The 23,710-nt window shown below is 49.3% G+C and overlaps 8 protein-coding genes across 8 annotated transcripts; 6 read left to right on the top strand and 2 right to left on the bottom strand.

Annotated features, from left to right (window-relative positions):
• Positions 1-103: 103 nt before the first annotated feature.
• Positions 104-2,359, top strand: EI90DRAFT_3011090 (uncharacterized protein; the record flags this gene model as incomplete). The annotated part of the gene is made up of 6 exons (XM_039056438.1): positions 104-354; positions 424-540; positions 627-1,136; positions 1,371-1,513; positions 1,803-2,107; positions 2,240-2,359. The coding sequence occupies 6 exons, from the start codon at positions 104-106 to the stop codon at positions 2,357-2,359; spliced, it is 1,446 nt and encodes a 481-aa protein (XP_038923001.1).
• Positions 2,360-2,917: 558 nt separating this feature from the next.
• Positions 2,918-7,194, top strand: EI90DRAFT_3143353 (uncharacterized protein; the record flags this gene model as incomplete). The annotated part of the gene is made up of 11 exons (XM_039065008.1): positions 2,918-3,038; positions 3,676-3,789; positions 3,860-3,882; positions 3,951-4,019; positions 4,049-4,135; positions 4,186-4,598; positions 4,703-6,197; positions 6,239-6,285; positions 6,360-6,693; positions 6,759-6,993; positions 7,112-7,194. 11 exons carry the CDS (start codon positions 2,918-2,920, stop codon positions 7,192-7,194), a joined length of 3,021 nt encoding a protein of 1,006 aa, XP_038923000.1.
• Positions 7,195-8,075: 881 nt separating this feature from the next.
• On the top strand, positions 8,076-12,148 carry EI90DRAFT_3284731 (uncharacterized protein). The gene is made up of 12 exons (XM_039066939.1): positions 8,076-8,162; positions 8,269-9,198; positions 9,264-9,488; positions 9,549-9,638; positions 9,699-9,856; positions 9,912-10,071; positions 10,127-10,243; positions 10,297-10,477; positions 10,542-10,621; positions 10,771-11,046; positions 11,096-11,297; positions 11,355-12,148. The coding sequence occupies exons 1-12, from the start codon at positions 8,106-8,108 to the stop codon at positions 11,996-11,998; spliced, it is 3,120 nt and encodes a 1,039-aa protein (XP_038922999.1). The 5' UTR covers positions 8,076-8,105; the 3' UTR covers positions 11,999-12,148.
• A 531-nt stretch (positions 12,149-12,679) lies between these two features.
• EI90DRAFT_3143352 (acyl-CoA N-acyltransferase) lies at positions 12,680-13,425 on the bottom strand (the record flags this gene model as incomplete). The annotated part of the gene is made up of 5 exons (XM_039065007.1): positions 12,680-12,925; positions 12,993-13,136; positions 13,186-13,233; positions 13,299-13,328; positions 13,378-13,425. The coding sequence occupies 5 exons, from the start codon at positions 13,423-13,425 to the stop codon at positions 12,680-12,682; spliced, it is 516 nt and encodes a 171-aa protein (XP_038922998.1).
• Positions 13,426-14,665: 1,240 nt separating this feature from the next.
• EI90DRAFT_3029389 (uncharacterized protein) lies at positions 14,666-15,237 on the top strand. The gene is made up of 2 exons (XM_039058125.1): positions 14,666-15,107; positions 15,201-15,237. Exon 1 carries the CDS (start codon positions 14,818-14,820, stop codon positions 14,980-14,982), a length of 165 nt encoding a protein of 54 aa, XP_038922997.1. The 5' UTR covers positions 14,666-14,817; the 3' UTR covers positions 14,983-15,107; positions 15,201-15,237.
• Positions 15,238-15,677: 440 nt separating this feature from the next.
• EI90DRAFT_3029384 (uncharacterized protein) lies at positions 15,678-16,256 on the bottom strand. The gene is made up of 2 exons (XM_039058124.1): positions 16,088-16,256; positions 15,678-16,018 (listed from the first exon to the last, which is right to left on the bottom strand). The coding sequence occupies exon 2, from the start codon at positions 15,983-15,985 to the stop codon at positions 15,746-15,748; it is 240 nt and encodes a 79-aa protein (XP_038922996.1). The 5' UTR covers positions 15,986-16,018; positions 16,088-16,256; the 3' UTR covers positions 15,678-15,745.
• A 988-nt stretch (positions 16,257-17,244) lies between these two features.
• EI90DRAFT_2987706 (uncharacterized protein) lies at positions 17,245-19,814 on the top strand. The gene is made up of 4 exons (XM_039056020.1): positions 17,245-17,440; positions 17,500-18,019; positions 18,076-18,387; positions 18,449-19,814. Exons 2-4 carry the CDS (start codon positions 17,522-17,524, stop codon positions 19,520-19,522), a joined length of 1,884 nt encoding a protein of 627 aa, XP_038922995.1. The 5' UTR covers positions 17,245-17,440; positions 17,500-17,521; the 3' UTR covers positions 19,523-19,814.
• Positions 19,815-21,021: 1,207 nt separating this feature from the next.
• Positions 21,022-23,473, top strand: EI90DRAFT_3143351 (uncharacterized protein; the record flags this gene model as incomplete). Its single annotated transcript, XM_039065006.1, has 11 exons — positions 21,022-21,211; positions 21,278-21,362; positions 21,418-21,511; positions 21,566-21,749; positions 21,802-21,828; positions 21,903-22,087; positions 22,141-22,622; positions 22,680-22,747; positions 22,807-22,984; positions 23,048-23,259; positions 23,316-23,473. 11 exons carry the CDS (start codon positions 21,022-21,024, stop codon positions 23,471-23,473), a joined length of 1,863 nt encoding a protein of 620 aa, XP_038922994.1.
• Between the last annotated feature and the right edge of the window lie 237 nt (positions 23,474-23,710).

The raw sequence follows: 23,710 nt of genomic DNA, 5'->3' as shown, positions 1-23,710 counted from the left end.
GACAGGCAGAAAGGCGAGAAGAAGACGTTGTACTCAAGGAATGGCGACGTGGTTTAAACGGAAGGCAAGGTCACAAGAACGTGGGAATATTTCAGCCACTACCATGAACCAATCCATGAACCTCGTGCGATCCCACACTGCGTGGCTCTTGAGGCAAACTGTTAAACAGTCCAATGTGCCCCGACCATACGAAGAATATTGCTCGTCACGGAACCTTGCAAGGAAATCGTTTGGTATTCGGCATGCCTCTACTGGAAGATGGGTGAACAACTCCAATTCCAACCCATGGGAGAGAGAAAGCCCGAGGATAACTGTGACCAGGATAATAGCTCTCTCAATAATTTCATACGGGTTGTATGTTGCGCACCCCTGTGGCATCTCGGGTCTTGTTTTGCCTCTAAGCTGTCTCCTGTAATCTCACAGGTGGGAGGTCTACCAGAGGTTCACTGTTTGGCCAAGCAAAGTACGGTCAGACCTCCGTGCAGCGCTCAAGGCGCAAAGAAAAAATGACTATAAGCTTGCTGCATATTGGTTTCGAAAGTAAGTTGCACGACTGTCGCTTGGCAGCTCTTGTACCCTGTTGACACTAGATGTCATCATTCGTGTACGATTTTTATAACATGAAGAGCGTTGGACGAAGTGAAGAGGTATCATTATCCCGAGAAAGAACTTGGGAAAGACTATCGAAAGAAAATATCGGGACTCATGATTGCACTCGCTTCTACCCTCGAGGAAGTTCCTGATCTAACCGGTGCAATCCAGGCCTACAAGGAAACAATAACCTACCTCAGATCTCTGCATGGCACATCTCGGCCCCCTCAACCAGAGGCTGGCTTAACTCCGAGAGAACGCCACCGGATTGTATCCATTGCCGTCCGTCTTGGTGAACTGGCATCGAAAATCAATGACACTGCGACCGAGGAGCACTATCTTTCGTTGGCAGTTGAAGAAACACTTAGGCTAGCGAGGGATATGCCAGCCAAACTTGATCTCACACAGCCAGTGCAATCTGACATAGACCCAAACGATGATAAATGGAAGGAAGAGTTGCAAATCCCACCGTGGATCGATCGGACGGAGTTTGTGAGTGTGTTCGAGAGACTTGCAGAATTCTACGGTCGACAAGGAAACCTCGCGTAAGTAAATAATCATTTCTGCATCATTTTCTTGGTGGTGGCGCCTCCGTCCATTATTATGGTCAGCCTTGGCGCCGTGGCTCGCCTTGTGCACTACCATCTCGTGCATGCAACCCCTGCTGCATGGTGACGAAGCGTCATCGGGAGGCGGTGCTGTGTCCGTCTAGAAGAAGACTCTACGGGCTTTCTTTGAAACAGATATGATTTATCCCTCTGACAACCTGATGCCAACAGCTTCGCTGTTCCACTTTATATCCGAGCCATCTCATCTTTGTTCCCGAGTCCTAATGATGAGGCTTTTGGAAGTCTTGGCCCAATCCTTTCATCCATCTCTCACCCTTCATCAAAACTCCCATCCCCTACCAATATCTGCCGAGGTGAGTATGCTCGCTCCAAGCCAACTTCTCCCATTGCTTTCACATTCCCCGGGCCACCCCTGGTCGATCTTTGGGAGGCCAATTGACTGCGCTGTTGGCATTCGTCTCCTGGTCGGAGATTCAGTGTAATGGCGCTACAGCATTGTCCCTGTCACACGCTGAATTGCCAAACCCCCATGTCAACCACATACGGAATATCCTAAGATGGCTGCTTGCTTATCACCCTTGTGCACCACATGCCCCAAGAGTACTGATTTCCTGCCGCGCTGCCTATTGCAAATTCCCTTAGCTGCGCAATTAATGACCAATGTGGCGTGTCTTTTTGCGACCGCTGCACCAAGGACTCCTGGTGGTTCTTCGACATTTAATCCCCTCGAATTTAAAGATAGCTCCCCTGAAGGTTCGGCGAGCAGTGCTGAGCATGGTCATTCGTGGTCCGACCGAGACCAAGCGAGGATCTGGGCCTCTCGCGCCACAGAAGTTGCCCAAAAGGCTATCAATGACATGTCTGCCAAAGAAAGAAAAGGCGAAGCAGGGCTCGAATGTGGGATCGTTCTTGCGCATGCATTGCATTCGGTGGGAATGCTTTCGGACGTAAGTTTGTCATCCCACGACGTCCGTCATCAACACGGCGACCCTTTCCCGGGAACGTCGCCATTCATTTCGGGGTCTCGCCACTTCTCTGCTGACATCTTTTCCGCTTCGGTTCCTCTCGTTCCTCTTCAGAACCCAAAGGAGGAAGATCCTATTTCGAGGGGTCACTGGCGGAAGCTCAGAAAGCCGGATTCCAAGAGGGAGTGGATGAGGCAAAGTCCGCCTTACGACGCCTTGGTAGATAATAAATAAGGTAAGAGGGTATTATGTTCTGAAGGGCGTCCATGCTCTGGCAGCGGGCTTGCGGTTTTAGATACCTGGATTTATTAAAAGACCGGCCGGTGATGGGTGCATGCATCACGTAAACATGACCGCCAAGATCCGTTTGCACGTGCCGTGTGCGCTTGACTCCTCTAGCCGAAGTCTTCAGCCTCGGACGAAAGGCTCAGCCCGCGAGACTGAGGCCGGAGTCATGTACATAGATGACACTGGCTAAAGTCGAGGCAAGGCACTTATTTATATGGAATCCATGTAATTTTAGGCATCGAGATAAGCGAGGAGACCTATGCAAGCAATCAGCTATGCTTAGATATATCAGTGCCCTAGTGGATTGGGTTGCTTAGCTTCGAGAAGCGCCCAGCGCTGGTGATGGGCGTTGAATATCAATGACAGCAGCTTCGCACGGAATGACATGAGGAGGGTCCATTCGAAAGCCAACGCAAATACGATGAAGGGCGTCTAATGTATGCTGCGCTGCCGATGCCGTGGTCAAGTATATAAAACCATGTATGCGAAACTTGGTTACACCCCATGGCAAAACCACCTCAAGTTGATATCCTCTTTTTCATTAAGGCCTCGTTCGGTCAATGCCGCTACGTCACAATCGTCGCTAATTCTAAGGAACACGAGCCAGGCTCGTCAGCCATGCGATGTGCACAAGGGCACAAGCGGCACGCAAACGCCATCTCCGCTCCTTCGCTTGTGGCTCTGGATCATTTTATATTCATTTTATATTAGTAACTTGTAGATCGGGAGGTTGAGCCGCAATGAGCGCATCAGTTGCGCTTTTTTTGCCTCCCTCAACACAACTTCATCTCACTACGCCCCAACCCGTCTGTAAATTACAGCAGAAAAGCCTTTTATTCAGTGGCTACATGTATATATATCCCAACGAACGACTTCTGAAGGATGATCAATCAAGAACTAGCAGAGTTTTAGTTTTATCTTCGTGTCCGGACGAATTTGAATTCGACCAAAATATCCATCGCGGTATTTATACATGTTTGGACCGTGTGATACGCAACGAGCCGAGTGCAACCGATAATATACAACACAAGTGATAAAAACCGTCCTTACTCAACCTCTCTTTCGTTATCGTTCCTTGCCCTCAACCCGCTCTCGCCCTCATCGTTGTGTCTGTGCGCCCGTCTAGTGCCCCCCAAAGCATCTAGAGGTTGTCACTTGACCTCCACCACTTACCCTACTTCCTCTCCCCTTCCTTGGGGTAACTTCGATAGCACGAACAAACCATGTCAGATTCAGTCTTGTCCAAAAAGAGCCTGGCTCAGTTCCAAGCGATGCATCCCATTCTACTCCGCCTGCCGAAATAACCCCTTCTAATGGAAATGAGAAGAAAAAACATGAGTATAAGGATTTCGGGCACGATGACGAGAAGGCAACCCGTAAGTCTTGCAGCGGAAGAGTTTCTTCGTTTGCGTGTAAGGCGCTGACCGTGACCTCCTTACTATCCAGATGCCAAGGTTAACATGGACCAGGTATGTCTGGCCGGAATTGATACGACTCTGCTGGCCGCGGCGTTAACTGGCCCCTCTACATCATCTAGATAGAACTCAAGGCGGAGGACCTCTACGATAAGGAGAAAGTTGACTTAGAGACCGTCGTAATGGAGGATGTCCTTAAGCTGCTAGAGACAGCGAAGAGGGTCTGACCGTTGTGGAAGCTGAGCGTCGGTTGGGCCTGTTCGGCCCCAACAAGCTTGAAAGCAAGGATCAAAATCCTTTTTTGCAGGTGGATTGACAGATTTTCCAGTCCCTGCAAACATGTTGATCGTTGTCCAGTTTCTATCGTTCATGTGGAACCCGTTGTCGTGGGTCATGGAAGGTGCTGCGTTGGTTGCTATCGCACTTTCAAACGGTCAAGGCCGCGCTCCAGATTGGCAAGATTTCGTTGGTATCGTGTTACTGCTCCTTATCAATTCCACTATCGGTTTCTACGAGGAGCACAATGCCGGCAACGCTGTCAAGGCCCTCATGGATTCACTCGCGCCCAAAGCCAAGGTTCGCCGCGATGGTTCATGGAATGAAATAGAATCCGCCGATCTTGTCCCCGGAGATGTGATAGCCTTCAAGATCGGAGACATCGTTCCAGCCGACTGCCGTCTTACGGAGGCCGTCAATGTTTCCATTGACCAAGCTGCTCTCACTGGAGAATCCCTTCCGCAGTCCAAGAAGGCTGGTGACCAATGCTTCTCGTGAGTGATGTTAATTGGGGGAGGAATCTCTTGGCCTTCCCAGGCTGTTTCAGAATTCGATTCTCACACCATTTTCTTGCCTTGGCACGTTTTTTTTTTCCCAGAGGCTCGACGTGCAAACAGGGAGAAGCCGAGGGGATCGTCATTGCGACTGGTCCCAACACTTTTTTCGGTCGGGCCGCCTCCCTCGTCGGCCAAGACGATGATTCAACCGGTCACTTGCAGCACATTCTCTTCCTCATCGGCTCCTTCTGTTTGGTTTCCATTGGTATCTTCGTCCTCCTCGAAATCCTCATCCTCTATGCCGATTTCCGCTTCACGTATCGGCGTGGTCTTGACAACATTCTTGTGCTCTTGATCGGTGGTATTCCAATTGCCATGCCGACCGTGCTTTCCGTCACACTCGCTGTTGGTGCACAGCAACTTGCAAAGCACAAGGCCATTGTCACTCGTATCACCGCTATTGAGGAGCTCGCCGGCGTCACAATTCTTTGCTCTGACAAGACTGGTACCTTGACCACCAACAAACTTACAATTGACAAAGCTCTCGTGAAGACTTACGGCCCATTCTCCGCGGAAGATACCCTTCTCCTTGCAGCGTACGCTTCTCGTACAGAAAACCAAGATGCTATCGATACCTGCGTCGTCGGCTGCCTTGATGATCCTAAGCGTGCTCGTGCCGGCATCACTCTTCTCGATTTCAAGCCTTTCAATCCTGTCGACAAGCGTACGGAGATTACCTACCGCGAAGAATCGACTGGTCGTCTTAAGCGTGTCACCAAGGGTATGACTGGTAAAATTATCGAACTCTGCACCCGTAATAAAACTGATGAGATCGAGAATCGTCTGGAGGCTGATGTCGAGGAGTTCGCCGCCCGTGGTCTTCGTGCTTTGGCCGTCGCTTTTGAGGAACTCGAGCATGATGATCATGAAGGAGAGGGTAATGGGTTTGAACTCGTCGGCCTTTTGGCCATCTTCGATCCTCCTCGTGAGGACACCAAAGAGACGATCGATCATGCGTTGGAACTTGGTGTTAAGGTTAAGATGGTCACTGGTGATCAACTCGCCATTGCCAAGGAAACTGGCCGTCGTCTCGGTTTAGGCGACCATATGTACCCGGCGAAGGTCCTTAAGGATGGTCCACCTCCTGGAGGGAAGCACCTTACTCTTGATGAGATGATCATGGACTCGGATGGTTTCGCTGGTGTGTTCCCTGAGCATAAGTACGAAATCGTGAAGCGTCTTCAGGGTCTTGGTCATTTGTGCGCTATGACTGGTGACGGTGCTAATGATGCGCCTGCATTGTCCCGTGCTAATGTTGGTATTGCCGTCGAGGGAGCGACCGACGCCGCTCGTGGCGCTGCTGATATCGTCCTTACCGAACCCGGTCTTTCCACTATCGTTCATGCAATTCGGGGATCACGCATCATCTTTCAGCGTATGCGCAACTATTCCATTTATGCTTGTGCAGTAACGATTCGTATCGTTGTGTGCTTTGCCATCATGGCTTTCGCTTGGAAGTTTGACTTCCCCCCGTTCATGGTGCTGATCATCGCACTTTTGAACGACGGTACGATCATGACGCTTTCAGTTGATCGGGTACTTCCTCGACTACTCCGGATGCTTGGGATTTAGCTGAGATTTTTTCCTACGCTGTTGCTTACGGTCTCTACCTCACCATGTCGACGTAAGTACATCCAAGGCTTCGAAATTCCTTGCTCGTTCAACCTGTTAATTATTTCCTTTCCTTTCGCTTCACAGAATCGGTCTCATGCTGGTCATCATCGAAACAACCTTTTTTGAAGACAAGTTTGGTGCACACACTTATGACGAGAGGAAAGTCTTTCATGAGAAGGATCCCAACAACCCCAAGATCCACACCATCATTTACCTCCAAGTCGCCATCATTTCCCAAGCCCTCATTTTCGTCACTCGTGCACATGGATTCTTCTTCATGGAGAGACCATCAGTTGCGCTTATTTGTGCTTTCTTCCTTGCTCAGCTTGTTTCCTCCGTCATTGCCGCTTGGGCCGATTGGGGCTTCACGAACATCCGGAGCATCGATTCGTCATGGATAGGCATTGTTTGGGTTTGGGTGTGTGTTTCCTTGTTGTTTCCTTGCCGTTTTCTTATGATATCAACTCGACCCGCGTTTCACAGAACATCCTTTGGTTCTTCCCACTGGATCTCGTCAAGTTTGCGATGAAAGCCACCGTTATCAAATACCTTCGACGACGCCGCATGGCTAAGATCGCTAAGGAAGTGTCCCAAACCTCAGAGCTTCAGATCTATCGCACTCAGTCGCGTGCTGCCTCGTTGTACTCGAACCGAACGAGCTTCTTGCGTCGTGCCGTCCGAAAGGTTGGCTTTGGGAACAATCCTCCCAAGATGAGCGGTAAGTTCTTCATCGCATCTTTCTCCTGTGCTTCTCGACCTTCCATCAAATTTCTTGGCATGATTGCTGATTGATCCGCCCGTATTGTTTCTTCTTTCCAACCGGTTGCATTTATCAGAGCACGAACTTCGCCGCCTTGCCAGTATTCAGGCTCAACAGTCTGGTGCTACACTAGCTCGTAACCCTTCACGTACTGCATAGAAAAAAATGTTCGATGTGAGTTCTGCGGGTGTTTCCCTCCTCATCTCGTTCTCTTTTTCTCGTGTTCTTTCTGTCCTACGTTCTATGTTCACGTATTAGTCATGTCTTTACAACGTCGATTGGAAGTCGTGGAGAAGTTTAACGGAAGGAATCAGACTTAATAGCTGGCTGGGCCATGGGGTGACCACGAATTGTTTTGTTCTTTAAAAGGCACGGTTTGCTCTGTTTTCTCGTCTGTCTCCTTGCCGTTTTCGCTGTCTTCCTCCCCGAATCTTTATCTTGTATCGCACAACCTTGGTCCACATTTTTGTTGAGGATGATTTAACCCATCACTCCCCGGTTCCCTCTATCCGTTCGTTTCTCCTCGATTAATTGACGACGTTATTAACCAATCGCAACCGAACCAAAACTCACGCACTTGCACTTCTCGCGTGGCTCACGCCAGCCAGGAGTTACTGAATCTTCACTGCTTTTCAACCAGTAGTTTACAGCAGCGATATAGGTGAACCCCCCAACAAGGATGGCGGATAATGGGAGTCTGAGGCGCTGCATTTTGCCAGTCCATTCTTCACGTTTCCTTTTTTTGTATTCTCCGTAATCTTTAATTTTTTATTTGTCCCCGGCAGCGCAGCTAGCTATCCATCTTGTTTTGTTGCAGTGAAGTTTCAATGGTCAGAATGCTAACATCGTACCCATATGTTTGACAACTGGGCATTGACGTGCATTTCTACAGCTGCGCATGGAATGATCACCTAAGCACCGAGCAAAACGTCGCGCTACTGCGAGGGAAGCCAGATATATTTCTTCCCACGATACAGCGGTCACATCAACCTTGGCTTCCCACTTAGACGCTGTTTCTGTCTGCTTACCTTCAGTTGAAGCACAAAGCCAAACCTGTTGATTTCGATGTCATGTCCCTGTCTGAACTGACACGGAATGCTATTGTGGCTGGTGTATCCCCTGAGAAAGTGCGTGCCATTCAGGACGGCCTAGGAGAAGGTCAATCGTGGATGACGTATAATCCACGATGCGTTCTCTATGGCCTTATATGTCGGGTTGATTAATCTTTTACAGTGGGAGATACTTGCTCGCCAATGGCTCGATAGACTTCGAGGGACTTCATTTCCCCAACGCGTGTTCCCGGCGTTTGGTGAGGATGTGTGGATAGGAGTTAGGCCGCTTTTACGCGTTTTTCCTCGCGACAAGACGCTTCAGCAGTACCTACAGATTGCTATCAACTGCGGTTTCTTGCCTTTACGATTCTTCGTCGTTGGCTTGTTGAGGTGGATCGAGGAAGATATCATAGGTAGTCAAGAGGTTCCCGCGAAAGAAGAAGAGCTTGCACTTGTCGAAGCGCTCTGTCGGATGGCTGTTTCTGCGCATTACGAGAAGAACGGTGGGGTTGGTGGTATCTTGCAACCGAACACCTTTGTTACAGTTTCTGGTGCGGCGGGGCACCATCCACCTAGGCCGAGACGAATACCCGAAGCCCCGCTAGATGTGTCAACCCTTATGGAAGCGGCCATTCATGCGGCTGATTTCTGCAAGTATTCGCTGACGCTTCACGCGGCTGAACAAACTGCTGCCACTGCATCGAATGGTGAAACATCGTCCTCGGGGCCGTTCTACCACACGCTCCACACAACGTCACCTGAAATTCTATCCTTTGTTTTGGACTCGATCGATAATAAGGCAGTATCTATTGCACCGAACAACCTGATTACGCGATTGTTCCCACTCATGAAGGGTTTGAACAATGTTTCTGCACTTTTACCTCCCGTTTGCGTGGCGCGTGTGATGCAGTGGACGCATCATTTGACATTCCTCGCACTCAGTTCACCTGGAGACACGTACATGAATTCGCTTTCGGGAAATAGGCCCGGTCCGCTTGTGGAGAGTTTGCAAACGAAAGGTGCTGGGACCAAAGGCCAGGAGAAGGCCACCCCTCAGCCTTACGTCTCTGATGGACTTGATGTCAAAAGTGTAATGCTCCTGAGACTATTAGTAAGCACATATGGTAGTTCAACGTTTTAAGTCCGATTAACCGCTATGTTGCGTTTCTGCAACAGGTTGATTCCATGGACACCATTGGTGCTGGGAATCAGCCTTCGGCGATTGCCCGACTCCTAGCTGCGTACCGCTCGATGGAATCAGACGCACAAGTGTTTCTGGATAATATAGTCCTCGCATCCATTCGAGTTCTCGCCCAAATCACTCAGCAGGCTCGAGGTCATCTTGACCCGTCGAACTTGCCAGAAGACTTAGTGCGTTGGAGAGTCTTCACTCTCAGCAGGGTACGCATCATAGTGCTACGGGCCAGATTCGGTGCTGAACCATTCAATCGCTGAATATAGCTTCCGGCGCTTTTAGCTCGTTTAGGAGAGGTAATCGAAGTTGCTCTGATGGACGAGCGTCCGCAAATGGCATCAAATGGCAGCGGTTATGTGAGTGTACTCCGGCTGCGATCAACGGCGCCTATGCAAACAGATTTCTATAATCTGTAGCTGTCCAGCATCAAACTGTCTCTGACTACGCTCTTCACTGAACATTCTGATCTCTTAAACGCTTGCGCGTACGATGACCACCCTTTCAAGAGTCGTTCTCCTGATCTATTTGGGGAAGACGAAGAAATGAATGAGCATGAGGGTCAAGCTAGAGAGAGGTGAGTTGACCTTTGAGCACGTTCCGGAAAAATTTGCCTACATAATGTTTGTTAGGGCGACACTAGCTTTCAAAGCGGACCTACTATTGGGTTATCAGATTGTGTCCTTGATTGATCCTGAGACTGTCCTACAGGTAGCTGGACGTGATATCAGCAATCTGACTGGGAATGGAAAAATTTCGGCGGACGCTGATGAAATCGGGGTACCCATTGAGGTAATGAAGCTTCATCCAGTGTCGTGCTTCGAGCTCATGACACTCGGTCAATCAGGCGTATATAGCATCCAAGCTTGAAGCAGACAGCATTTTTGAGGACTCGCTTGCTTTGATCGATACGGCTGTTTGGGACTACTCCTCACACTTGATTCTCGTCCATCAGGTTCATCAGGTGCGTCTTCATCGTAAGCAGGTTATCAAACTTCACTTGCCACCTATGATCAGAAATTTGCCTCAGCTGTGGCTTCAGAACCTGTCAACCTGGAATCCTTGGCATTTTTATCACGCCTCCTTCATACACACCGTCATCTCATGGATATAATCGCTCTGCATCAAGCATCAATGCTGGTGAATCTGGTCGCGTCCGCTCTTGCTTTCGCGTCGTCTTTCAGCTTCACCAATGTAGGTACGTGAGGATCGGCTGGACAGATTGATCGCTATCTCACCCATTATCCAATCCCATGCTTCAGGCGATGTACAAACTGCCATAGGACATTTTGGTGACGTAGTTTTATTCATTAAAATCTCGTTTCGTCGGTTTCGACACAGCGTACGTCCAGATCAACCGATCAACGTGAAGTATTTCTGAACTCCCTGTCAGCTGAATCACGAAACCTTCTTCGGAAGGAACGGTCAAGCCATTGATCCCAGAATCTTCACAGCGACCCGTCATCAGTGCCTATCAGTTGTCTCCCTCAGGTGGACCAGCAGGTTGCCCAGAACTGGTTGAAAGCTATCTTCGACTTGCACAGCGAGGGGATCGATGATGAATTATTGCGCACTACCGCGCCGCAATCTCTTCTGCGCTTGGCGCCCAGCATATTTGTCCAGGCCCTCACGGATTATGTGACTTCAGCAAGCTCAGATAGGGAGACCCTAAGGAATGGCGCTTCCTTTTTCCATGGGTCTTTACTTAATTGGACTCTGCCTGGCGTGTTGGTCGCACTTACTGAAGACACACAGCGACAAGGGCAAGTACAGATTATTTTTGGTTCTGGAACTGTTGCTAATTGCAACAGAGCAGAGCTGCTGCCTCAATGCATGTCGAGCTGATCAACATAATCGTTGTTTCTCCCGGATGCCCCGGCCCGCACTGCTTATTGCCGGCGGGGCTCTCCTGCGACTGTTAGGAACCGAGTTGTTTCAATCATTAGCACAAGCAGCCAGGCTGGATGTTGTGCCCCTGGAAAACAGGGTACGAACTGCTCTGGGCCTGCCATTCCTCGGTGTGTCAGCTGTGCCATAAGCGACCAACGTTTGAGAGATTGATATTGCCGTTCAAGCAGATTCAAATCAGACAAGTATTCGTCATAAGTCGGTCCCATATATTGATGCGCCTCGCCTCATCATCCGGGAAGCACTTGCGCATGTCTCAATGGATCCCCTGCCTCTCAACCTCCCAATACTCTTCCACTATCCCCTAAATCATGTCCTTATGGGCCTCTTCCACGAACTTCGCTCAACAACTTCAGAAGGAAATGAGGCACTATCGCCTCAAGCAGTGGCAGTATCGGTTAGCATCTTGACCACTCCAAGAGGAAGTTCCTCTGTACCGAGATCAAAGTCACCCTCGAGCGTCCATGAAACTTTATTGCCGTACACTCTAAAGGTGTTCCTCCCACGACTGATTTCTGGCATCACTGATGCGGAGACGGTGGCCCCGGAAATGGACATCTTGTGCGCCATGATTGGAACTAGCGTCGTCGCTCAACGGCAATATGAACGTGCCACACGAGTATTGACGGCGTACAGCAGTCGGTTGGGCGAAGATGTAGATGTTGATCCCACATCACAAGATGGAGTCTCATCAAGTGTAACTTCGTTCGTGCAGTGGCTTAAAGAACCCAATGCTTCCGCCGTTCGAGTTGCGTTGTTCAAAAAGCTGCAGGCGATACCGGAGTACACAGGTCATTTTGTTGTTGGATAAATTCGTGAGTGGAATGAAATCATTTCATGCGGTTTTCATATTCCAAATTCAGGAATCAATTTGATTTGCGCTTCTGTGGTGTTTGGTCCCCTTTTCAGCCCATCCCGCTGTTCGTGTTTAGACGGAGGGAACGAGACTGGATGCATGCTCTATACATGTTGATCCATCGTGGTATCATCTTGTGACTTTTTCCGCTGCACTACGTACTAGGAATGCCTCTCCAGAGATGTCCCGCGTATAGTGGCTACTTGAAATCGAGTGAGACTACTGCTTTCCTCATAGCGAAAGGGCCAAATTGATCAAGATCAGGGGGTCGTCCACATTATGTCGTTCGGACTGCTGGGCCATGCTGTAGTGAGAATGACTGGACGTGTGGCATACGCTTGTAGTGGATCATCGGAGTCTAGCGTCCTTGTTTTGCTTATCCTCGTAAGCCAATGACGCCATGCTCGGGTTAGCTTATGATCCCATATCAGCGCTTTGACCTCTCGATTGGGGTGTGCTGACTTGCTCTGCCTGTTAACTGGTTCTGAGATTGGTGCTACCAGCGATCTGAAGAATGGTGAGCGACAAGTGCAATCGTTGGTAACACTGCCGCGCATTGCACTGTCGTTCTGTGTCTTATGGGGGGTCTAGCACCGCTTGTCCTTTCGATAACAGGGCGACATCACTGACTGCCTTTCACGAAGCAAGGAACTTCAACAACCGTTGGATCTCGTCGCCTTCAAGCCTCATGCTTCGCCATTCCTTCAACATCTTAGCCTCCAAGCCCTTCTCGTAGAAGTCTATGGAAGGTTGATTCCAATCCAGAACTTGCCAATCGACACGTCCACAATCTTTTTCGATCGCAATTTTGCCTAGATGTCCAAACAACGCCTTGCCGATACCTGTCCCTCGATGTTCTGGGATTACATATAGATCCTCCAGCTGAAAGAAGCTTATATTCAGCTCTGTGACAACTAAATGCTGTTTCATCCGATTTTCGTTGACTCACATATAAGCCCGGTTTTCCGGTCCACGTCGAGAAGTTGAAGAAGTAAAGAGCAAACCCTACGGGCTGCGCGTCTGGAGAGCCTTCGGGTCCTGCATACGCTAGAAGTGCATGTGCATACTTGTGTTCGAAGAGATTCTTCTGGAGCTAAGCCGCAAATTCAGCTCACATGTCAGGGATCACGATTTTGATATACCAGTTCAGGGGTGACTTTCACCCGATCAGCAGCCTTCTCGTAGATTGCCTGCGATTTCGGTGATCGAGCGATGATGAACAGTCTCCTCGCAACCGAATAGAACTTCCACTCACTAGATCCACGATGAGCTTTATGATTGCTCCCTAATCTTGTGAACGTGTTATGAAATTGAAGGGTTTGGAGGGAACTTACTACGTCCTCTGGTGCAGCGGCTCGGATATGCCAAGGGACGTTGTTCATGTTTGATTCACTGATCAAGTCAGCTGCAATCGGTAACTGCCGCATCTATTGTGGATCAGAGCTTCTTGTTGGCTCGACCCAACATGGCATACAGCCACAAACCACCTATTGATGCCGCCACCCATACGGTCATCAAGCTTGCCTTTAGCCCTGCCTGCGTTCTGGGTCATGTTGTGACCATAACTAACCAAATGGATGGGTGAAGCGCAGAGGGTTTCCCTTTTACAGTATATTCGGTGGGTTGGAGCACATCTAGGTTGGGGTGCCTCACTCACGCAACATTTTCATGTTAGGTTCAGTCGGGTTGATAAGAAAACAAGCTCTTTGCCGGGAACCTTACCAATGGCATGCCGATGACTACGGGGAACTTCATCACACAACCAACTGATTTCTGCCACCTAGGTGAGGTTATCAGAAGATGCCATGTTCTTGGTCGGGCTGATAGATAATGAATCCGAGGCATTTGTGCTACTCGGACGTGATAGGAGGGACGCCAAGCGACTTCCCACTCTCCTCGCCGAATACCCCGACAACTTTCTCACTTCTCTGATCGGCGTTTAGTGTCAGGATTCCGGCCCCAACCCTTTGTGATGTGGCAAGGACCCTGCATTCTCCGTAGTTAACATAAATTCTCATGCGTTAGCCATAACCCAAAGATATAAACCTACTTTCTATAGGTATTTTGGCTCGAGATACCTTAAACCAATGTTTGCCAAGTCCCCTCCTTCCTCACAATGAGCCCTCGTGAAGCTGAACACGATCTGGATAAAGATCGATTTTCCTCCCTCCACCTCAAGCCTCCAATCAGTTCAGTGAAAGCTGCGGGAGGCTATCCAGTAAGAAGGACCGATTCTCAGAAAATCACTTCATCCTGCATGGGTCTGTCTACAACATTTTGACCTCAATCTCCAGTCTTTTCCACTTTCCCGTCATCTACTTCCGCCTCTCCCCCTGCGTTGTCAATATCCCCTACCTCCGTGAGCATCCCTCGCATTGGAAAATGGCCTTTGGCTCACTTGAAGGCAGGAGGGTTTAGACAATTGGCAAGTTAAGTAAGCAAGGACGCACGCGCAGGATTACTAACCACGTTGACAGTAATCCCTGAGCCGGAACCTCAATTCCACAGCCATCACAGCTCTGCCTGCAAATTCTACGGCTAGTCCACGTCTCACGGATCTTGTGTCCGTATGGCCAACGTGAATTGGCTATATTATTTCTTCGCCTTTCTCCAGTGCATTACCGCACAGCCGAGCGAATCCTGCTGCCGCATTTAATCGAGAGCTCATCTTCGCTATTGGAATGGTGCGTGTAAGTTGCACAAGGAACGGCTAATAAGTCGCCGCTTGGAAGATCCAGAATTCACGAAAGGGGGGTCATTGTTTGCGCTTTCAGATGCAGATGTGGGTCAACATCCCTTCACCACTCAGGAGCACGAAATCTACCTTCCCGTTCCCGAAAGACGCTCAGGCGGTTGCTACCGTCATCAGGTGCTCATATAATCAGGTTAACTCCACCTGGTCGTGCGAGAAGGAGCATGCACCCTTCATGACTTGCTGAAAACTCGAGTACCCGGTTTCGAATATTGTGGATTGTTCCCATCTCGCCACTTGATGGACTAACGCTGATGAGTCTCAGACACACTGTTTCATACTGTTTCGTGTGTGTACCCTGACATCCGAGTAGTACGTTGCCTCTTGTTAATTTGATCAGATGGTAATGCCTGCATTTGTCGTCAACAATATTTCGTGGACCGCTGGCCCCGCCATCGTGTGCAGCGAAATCTCATTCCACGAATGCGCTCTCCTTGGCGTGGTCAATTCCGGCGAAGTACCCGACAGGGTGAATGATATAGCGATTTAAATCCTCCCTTCGTGGCCAGGGCAAGATCCCGCAATCGATTTTGATAGCCGCCCCCCGCGGAAACGAACAGCGTATCAATGTTTAGAGCAACTATGACTAGTTTATCAAAGGTATGTTGTAAGACAGCAACACATGGGCTCATTGATAAACCAGTGATGCTCAACAATAGGTTGATAATAGACGTTGCTCAAATTAATCCATCTTCCCCTCAGTCCTCATTTCTCGTTGCCGTACTGGCCAGAGGTTACAAATAGCGCGTGTCCTTCACTTATGATATACTCTACCCAGACGAGTGTATCTTCGGTCACACAAATACAATCCAGTTCCTGCTGAGCTGCAGCTGGAAACTCTACGTTAGACACTGACGCTGAACTACGTTACCTTGCCTTTGGAAAAACCTACCTCGTTGAAAGTGATGCTGGCCCGAACCCTACGATACAAATAGTATGCATGGCCGGTTTCATGTAGAGGATAGACTGTTCGCGTCACCCTGGATACACCTCCCTGACTGTGGCCACTGTAATGAAGGCATTCTTGACATAGTGGTTCGTCCAGGCTCACCAACCCTTTCTATGCTAACGGGGAACGATATCACTGAATGTAACGTCCCTACTTCGTTGATCGGCTCTCTTCCATTAATATTGCGAAGGCTGGTGCCGCACAGCTTGCCTGAATCGAATTTCTCCGTGGCTGCTAGCATTGCAGCTAGGAAGGACGCCGTCTTCGGTCAACTCTGGCAAAAGGTAACTCGCTGTCATAGGAAATTGTGATGTCCTTTATGCCTGGTACGGAGGTGACGCACTTGTTCAGGCTCTGTGCATGGAAGTGTCAAATCTTTCCACAGGCTACCTGACGATTGGGTCGCCGTCCGTTTTGACACCGGTTCCGTCTATGGTATTGGGGCGTGTCAATTCAATAAACACACTCTACCCTACAACATTCAGAGGCTTGTGGCATGGCCTTCCAGTTCCCTCAACTCTACGCTGCTCCACCCTCCGCAGCCAATTATCCCCCTGAGCTTCTCCACGGCTTCGGCAACGTTTCGTCAGATGGCACGCTTCCAGAACGGCCATGATGGCCTTCAGCCGTTGCAGTTTCTCAGTCTGGAGTACCCAGGCGCACAGTGGCAAATCCATCGTAAAAAGCACAGTATGTATCGGGGCCGCCCAGTTGGATCGATTAGCCTTTAATTGGATTGCTCTTGCCTCACACAGTTTATAGCCGCGTGGTCACTGATTGTATCGTTTGAACTGGGCTTCCTAACAGCTTATTTTGTTCCGGCGTGTGTATGAATACGGGTGTCCTGTGATTTAGAAGGCCTGTCGAGCACATGGAATATTGATCATTACTCCTCTTTCCCTTCGCCATCAACCCTCGCGGCGATATTCTGAGATCTTTCCTCGAAGAGGCTTGCGGTGAACTGATGTGGAAGTGTTTGGTGAAGGCTGTGGCCTGGGGTTCGCGTGGACTTTGAGGGGTTGAATGAGTGAGAAAAGGCACAAGTCCACACGTGACAATGAATGGCTATTGCTTCGCTCGCGTGGCAACTTAATTGAATTGGCTTCAATGCAAGCCCAGTCCTGAAAGGTGATCCAGCGACCCACGCGCGGGTTCGTTCATTTTCTGCTTTCAAGAGCAAAGATCGGCGGGCACCGCTCTGCTGTCCCATTTCCCCCTAGTGGCCCCCTCTCCGAACCCGCCCCTCGCAGCAGTTCGAGCGCTCTCCATCATCCTTTTTTGTCTCGATTCCTGAATTGACCCTTGTATACAGTCTGTCTCTCGCCTGCATTCGGAAACCTTGACTGTGTTTACTGACCGCTTCCCACCTAGCCGTAGTAAGTACAGAATCGACCTTTGGTTTCACTGGCTTTTTTCCCTCCCTTACATAAAGTCTCATCCGCTGTTTTGAGTGTAGTCTCACACTCAAACTGATGTCTGCAACCATGTTCGCATCTCCCCCCTGGACGCTGGCGTCTTCATCCACATATCCTACGCCATCAACTGCCAGCTTCACATCCAGCTCAATCCTACCGTGTTCAGTGGCTGCCACTCGCAGGAGGAGTGTGGATACAGGCGGCTTGGCTTTGTCTTTGCACTGTCACGACTCCGGAAGCGGGTGGGGCGGTTGGGACGAAGACGAACAAACTCCTATTCCGTGCGTGAACCTACTTTTAAATCGTTTTATGACTGTCGGCTGAGCTTTGTTCCACGTAGTTACGCCGAATTCCTTTCCACCATGTATTTGCAAACGGCGTGTAGTGCCCCTTATTCCTCCAAAACTATCACTTCGTCCTTAAGATCTTCTCTAATCGAAAGGATTAGTCAATGGGCATTCAATCCCCATGAATTGACTGAGGACCAAGTTTTGGCCTGTGTTTTTTATCTCTTTGAACTCCTGTTTACTATCGAGGGGATGGGAGAGGATCTGGGACTAGAAGCGGAGAGTCTCACATCCTTTCTTCTTGCGACAAAGTCGATATACAATCGGGAAAACGCCTATCACAACTTTCGACATGCGCTCGACGTGCTGCAATCGATGTACATTTTCCTCAACGAAGGTGGCTGCGTCCCACATATTTCTATTTTATTAACCCCTTCTGCGAGAAGATGGACCAGAAATGGGTCGTCACGAGGACACCTGCAAGGCATGTTATCAAATGTTGACGTCTTTACATTGTTCGTGGCCGCCTTAGGCCATGATGTGGGACACCCTGGCGTTAACAACGCGTTTATGGTATGGCGTTCCACCTTGATGAATTAGCTGATGTAGCTCACCCTGCCTTTGTTCAGAAAAATGCCTCAACACCAGTTTCTGTCATATATGACCATAATTCCGCTCTCGAACAAATGCATTGCGCATTACTATTACAGTTAATGAGGAATACGGGCCTAGGTCATCTCATAACGTCGTTCTTGCCACCAACCAATGGTCAGGAGACCGTCAATATCCGAGACCTCCTCGTTGGGACGATTTTGGCAACAGATATGGGAATTCATGGCGATTGGATGCGTCGCTTCCGGGAACACATTGAAGGTCCGACCAAGTGCAACAAGCTGCTGGTTTGCCAGGCATTACTAAAATGTGCAGACATCAGCAATCCGGTACGATGGATTCATATGCGAATAATTTCATTTTGACTAAATTGTGATGTTGATTGGACAGTCTCGTCCACATGAAATATCCGAAGTTTGGTCAACATCGCTTATGTATGAATGGTCTAAACAGGCCGAATTGGAGAGGTCTCTTGCTCTCCCTGTATCTGTACCTCCGAATCTCCCTCCCTCGCACCAGCTAACCCTCCGTATTTCTGAGCTTTCATCGTCCTCGAAAAAGCAAAGGCTGCACATCAGCAATTTAGCCTCCTTGTCTCCCTCCGATGTTCAAGCCGCAGTTCATCAGGCGAAAGGACAGCTCTTCTTCATTAACGGGTTTTCTTCCCCACTGTTCACTTTAGTGTCTGCATACATCCCCGAGATTCGTACGTTTTCTGACTGTTGTCTCGACAATAAGGCGCTATGGGAGCAACGTCTTAAAGAACTGGATGAGCACGCGAAAACAATTGCATCAAGATCATCCGCCACCAACAATGCACCATTGCTCTCCACCTTTACTTTCCCCTCACGCTCTCACTCAACCCAAGGTTATTCTAATGCATCCACACCTAGACATCAATACCCTCACAAACCGACTTCACTCGTGTCGCTCTCCCCGCTTTATCTGCCCTCTGTGTCCAGGTCCAGCCGCCCTTCGTCCATCTCATCCCTATCTACGACGTCGTCTACATCCTCATATCATTCCGCGCTTTCTGCCCTTGATGGAGTTTCCAGGCCGTGCTCACCACGACCACGGAATGAGTCATGGTCTACCGCCATGTCCCTCATGGTAATTCCCGGCGATCCCTTCCTGAATATCGACGGTGACAGTTGGCGAGCGTCTTCTATCAAGCGATCTCATTCGACAAATCGGGTGTACCCGAACAAAGATGACTTGGATTTGGATAGCGAAGATCGAATGAATGACATCAGGCGGATCGGGAAGGGCCTCGAAGCGATGCGTGCTGCCTATCGATCGAGTTGCAGGAAGAAGCCGGGGAAGGGTCTTGTTGCAATTGGAGCGACTATGGATGACGGGAGATTTAGGAGGCGTTGGTCCGTTGCCTGGCCTACCCCAGACCGTGATAGCCCTCATGTCTGTGGAGACTTTCCGATGTCCTTGACGGAGATCGGAGCAAGGTGACGACCCTTGGGGCCTTAGATGCACCGAGTTTACCCCTGTTTTGCGTCAACAATTCCCCTCATGGTCGTCTCAGTTTTTGGGGATCTCGATGATTTTTTTTTGGAATGAGCATTATGATTTCCATGCTTGTCACCATGTACAAACTTATTAATGTAGCATGCTCAAGTTGTCCAAGCTAGCTGCGTCGACGGAGGTTGTCACCTGTAATTCGTCAGACAAGTATGTACTTCTCTGTAGCGAGTCCTAGAGCCCCTGATTGAATGGGAAAAATGACAAGGTCCTCTGAAAATGCATTGAACGGTAACCTAGGGTCCTTTACCCCCCTACATATACGGGGCCTAACCTAGCTGTTTCTCTCACCGCTCCTTCTCCCCACAGCAATCATGCCTACTACTTTGAACGGTCTTGGATGTAATGTCCATACGGAACCGAATGAATTTTCAGCGCTGTTGAGTAGCGGGTTCTGCCGCCTCAGGCGGCGTCCACCAGTTTACCAATGGAATAAATGGAATCACCTAAGTCATCTGTGACTGGAAAACAATAATGCGGGCCCGCACTATAGGGATTCTAGTTTCATGCGCGCCTTTTCCTTAAGGCGTATGCGTAGGCTTATTGTTCGCACACGACATAAGCCGCGCACCTAAGGCCCTTCCCCTCCGCAAGGAGAAGTGAATAGAAATATCAAGATGTGAATTCTACGGCTAGGCTTTACTTAAAGCTACGCAGGAGCCCACTACTTGTTTCGTGCGTCTAAGGTTCTCTCCTTTCTTGACTTGTCTGTCATCGAGATATCGATGCTCGACCTTCCACAGCCACTTGTACCACTCGATCATGATGTCGGGCGATGCAGGTCAAATTGACCGCCACAAGTTTCCAGTCTGGTGTCGCGATGTCGCGATTCACCGGTTCACTGGCACCAATATCCTATTCCCACCCACTGAAAGGGAAGGTCACCTGTTACCACGCTAGTTCAAGGAGGAAGGTCAACGGTCAACGGCCCGATTGTCTACTTAGTGGCTCTAGCTCTAGCACATTATGACCACAATTATCGCAACCTCGTTCTCTCCGCTCCCCGTTTTTCGATAGTCGCATTGTCGATGCAAGAACCACCTTCCTTTTGTCTCCCAAGATTAGCCAAATTTGCTCTCTACGGCCAAAGCTTCTTGCTACGGTGATGCCTGAATTATTCGGTAGTCTGGAGTTTAAAATGTTACTACGCATCCCCCAGCAAAATATTGTGCGAAACGTCAACCATAAGTAACCCCTCGCGTGAAATTCTATGGCAAACAAGGTCACAGCGGCGCAGTGACCTTTCCGGCGTTCGTCGCTCAAAAATGTCCGAGTTTGATTCAGTCGCAGCACCGCCACTGGTGCACCGAGGCCGAGAGGCCTCAATTCATTCGCGAAAAGTTCAGCACTCTCTTCAACACACCCTCTACCACAGGGCCGTCAAGTTCCCAACCACGTCGATCATCATTTTCAAACTCTGGCAAGGCGCAATGGCATCTGCCGCGTCCACATCCTCTGCTCCCATCAATCCTACTACCAAAAAATCTCTCGGCGACATCTTAGACTCTGTTGTCGATGACACCGATAGTCCGGAGCTACGCACCTCGGACGACTCTGAAGAAAAGGATGACGAGGCTGAGAATTTACCCCCTAGAGATGGATACTGTGTGGAATGCGAAGGTGCGCGGAAAGCGATGGGTCAGGACGTGAATCACCGGTTTTGGCTCATCTTATCGCGCCTAACAGACCAAGCTGCTGACCTCCACTGCGAGACGTGTGGGGACTCATTCTGTGAGGTATGCTTTACGTCTCAGCACCGGAAAGGATCGAGGTGCGCTATACTTCAGCCTTATTGATTCCCGGTCTTAAAACGTGGTGAACGGCAGGAAACACCATAAGACACGACCACTTGAGTCATTACAAACAAGAGTGAATGGGAATACTGTGAATAACGATAATGGGCATATAGAAGACGAAGAGGTGAGCATGATCCGATCATTCACTTGTCCAGTAGGACTTATGAGGCGTCTGCAGATGGACTCAGCCGATGAAGAGGCTCAGGCTCCGTCAGGAAATATTACCGCTGCCTCCTTACTAGGCGCGCAGCCCTCCATCGGGGAGTCTGTAGGCGAGTGGTACGTGGAGCGTTCTAAATACACTCCTCTACGTCTCACGATGGAAGAGCGAAAACTCCTTCGGCTTCTGGAAGCCGCTCTAGGTGGGTGTCCGTCATATTTATCCTCACAAAACTGAGCATATAATTACTATAGAGGTATCCGAGTACACTGATCGCATAGGTACATATTCCACAAACCATAAAAGCCCTCGATTTGCTTTTCTAACTTTTCACCGACGTCGGCATTCCGAACAGACATTTTGACATATTCCAATAAACCAAAACGAATTGTTCACCAAATAAAAGAACTCTGTTCCATTCTTTCCGGTCTCGTAATTGCGTCGAACTATAAACTTGGACAGGAACTATTCGCGAATCGAGATTTTGCCGCTAACGAGGAGTACTTTCAGACGATATTCGAGTTAGGGAGGCGTCATAAGGTACGATAACCCGGCAGATCACCAAAGATCTCCCTTTCACGAATGATCTGTAGATTCTCAACCCTGACAGGTCTCGAACTACCTATGGAAAACTCATGTACATTCTGATGGATGCCCAGGATCCCACGGTCAGTGAGATGCTTGGCTTTTCCCTCGTTTCCCCCATCAAGAATGTATACGACCTCCTAAATGAGCACAATGCCCTCACGCTCCTCCGTGATGATCGGATCTCCATCGCCACACGCGAAATCATAGCCGATGGTCGTCCACGTTATGAAATCCAGCGGGAAATAAAAGCCAAGGAACGTGCCATTGAGACACTGGCGTCGAAGTATGCGAGAAACGGATTGGATCCCGAGACCATTCGGCAGTGCTTGTACAGCATTGGAGATAACCATGCGTTCCTCAGGGTGAATCGGGATCCGTGTGACGGAATGATCGTTCTGTTAAAAAAGTACTTCAATCCTGATTCGCCCGGGCCAACTCCCGCAGAATCGTTGGCGATCCGATATGGGAAGGGAGGAGCACGGTTGAGGTATGCGAAATGGCCTCTGCGTTATCGTCGTCCATCAATTGATCAGCTCCTTCATAGTCATGATCATCGGAAGCAATACCAGTATGTTTTGCAGAGTCTGACTCTCTGGCGAGAGGTCCTCCATGGCATGTGCAGTTATATCATCGCTTATCCGGCCATTGATGATATCATTCCGCCTTTCTAGATATGTTCCGCCTGTGGTCTCTTGCAGAGACGGATCTACTCAGTCCTTCCAACGGATATCGGTTACGCGATACTGGGCAAGGGCTGAATCGGATGCAGCATGCACCCAAGACGGCGAGGATGATGCAACTTGTTCTCCAACGTGCCCAGAAGAGCATTGGTTTCTGGGTAGGCTCGAGGTTCGTTTGTCTGCCATACTTGTTTGGTTCGTTCCTAACGACATTTTTGGTGTACTACAACAGCGTGATACACATGGGAGATCACAACGTGCCAAATGCCCTCATGTTCATCGACAAGTATAGTCAAATCTATCGGATTCTTCTTCCCATTTGCAATATCATATCTCAAATCCCGGAGTTGATGAAGAAGCCACAGTTAAAGAAATATGTTGATACTGAATTTGGCGGTGTGGATGGTTGTATTCGCGAGATTTTGGGCGATTTCTTTCGTCATGGTGAGGTGGTTCGACCCTCGTCACAGTTGACGTTGAAGCTAATGCATGTCCACCAGGATTCGATGGCTCGGGGGCTGATAGCTTCTATGATGCTGGTTCATGTATAGATGGTCGGCTTACGAGCGCTTGGAATTGGTGTTCCTTACTGGAGAAGAAACGATACTTCCCCATTTTCCTTCTTTGCGGCTTCACGAGTTTTGACGGCCATTGGTGAGGCCGACTGCACATTTCTTTCCCATCGCTTCTCCTGCCCATCAAACATATACTAATTCCCTGAGATATATATATTTCTGCAATACATACATAGTTGACATCCCATACAGCCTGGATAGCGACATTACGTCGAATGACAATCATTATGATGAGAGGGAAATGAATCTATCCTATCGTTTCAGGGACGAGCGTGGTGAGTAACTGGCGCGCGCTCCCAGAAACTACGAGGACATTCGTC

Source organism: Cantharellus anzutake (genome assembly GCF_015039405.1).
Source record: "Cantharellus anzutake strain C23 chromosome Unknown EI90scaffold_2, whole genome shotgun sequence".
NCBI lineage: Eukaryota > Fungi > Basidiomycota > Agaricomycetes > Cantharellales > Hydnaceae > Cantharellus > Cantharellus anzutake.
The sequence above is the reverse complement of the archived record's forward strand: the minus strand, read 5'-3'. Positions and strand labels throughout refer to the sequence as shown.

Bases quoted from the DNA above. Each gene is read 5' to 3' on its own strand.
- EI90DRAFT_3029389 (XM_039058125.1), top strand. From the start codon at position 14,818: ATGCAGATGTGGGTCAACATCCCTTCACCACTCAGGAGCACGAAATCT.
- EI90DRAFT_2987706 (XM_039056020.1), top strand. From the start codon at position 17,522: ATGTATTTGCAAACGGCGTGTAGTGCCCCTTATTCCTCCAAAACTATC. The intron at 18,020-18,075 runs GTATGGCGTTCC...GCCTTTGTTCAG, and splicing joins GCGTTAACAACGCGTTTATG to AAAAATGCCTCAACACCAGT. The intron at 18,388-18,448 runs GTACGATGGATT...TTGATTGGACAG, and splicing joins GTGCAGACATCAGCAATCCG to TCTCGTCCACATGAAATATC.
- EI90DRAFT_3284731 (XM_039066939.1), top strand. From the start codon at position 8,106: ATGTCCCTGTCTGAACTGACACGGAATGCTATTGTGGCTGGTGTATCC. The intron at 8,163-8,268 runs GTGCGTGCCATT...AATCTTTTACAG, and splicing joins CTGGTGTATCCCCTGAGAAA to TGGGAGATACTTGCTCGCCA. The intron at 9,857-9,911 runs GTGAGTTGACCT...AATGTTTGTTAG, and splicing joins GAGGGTCAAGCTAGAGAGAG to GGCGACACTAGCTTTCAAAG.
- EI90DRAFT_3029384 (XM_039058124.1), bottom strand. From the start codon at position 15,985: ATGCTAGCAGCCACGGAGAAATTCGATTCAGGCAAGCTGTGCGGCACC.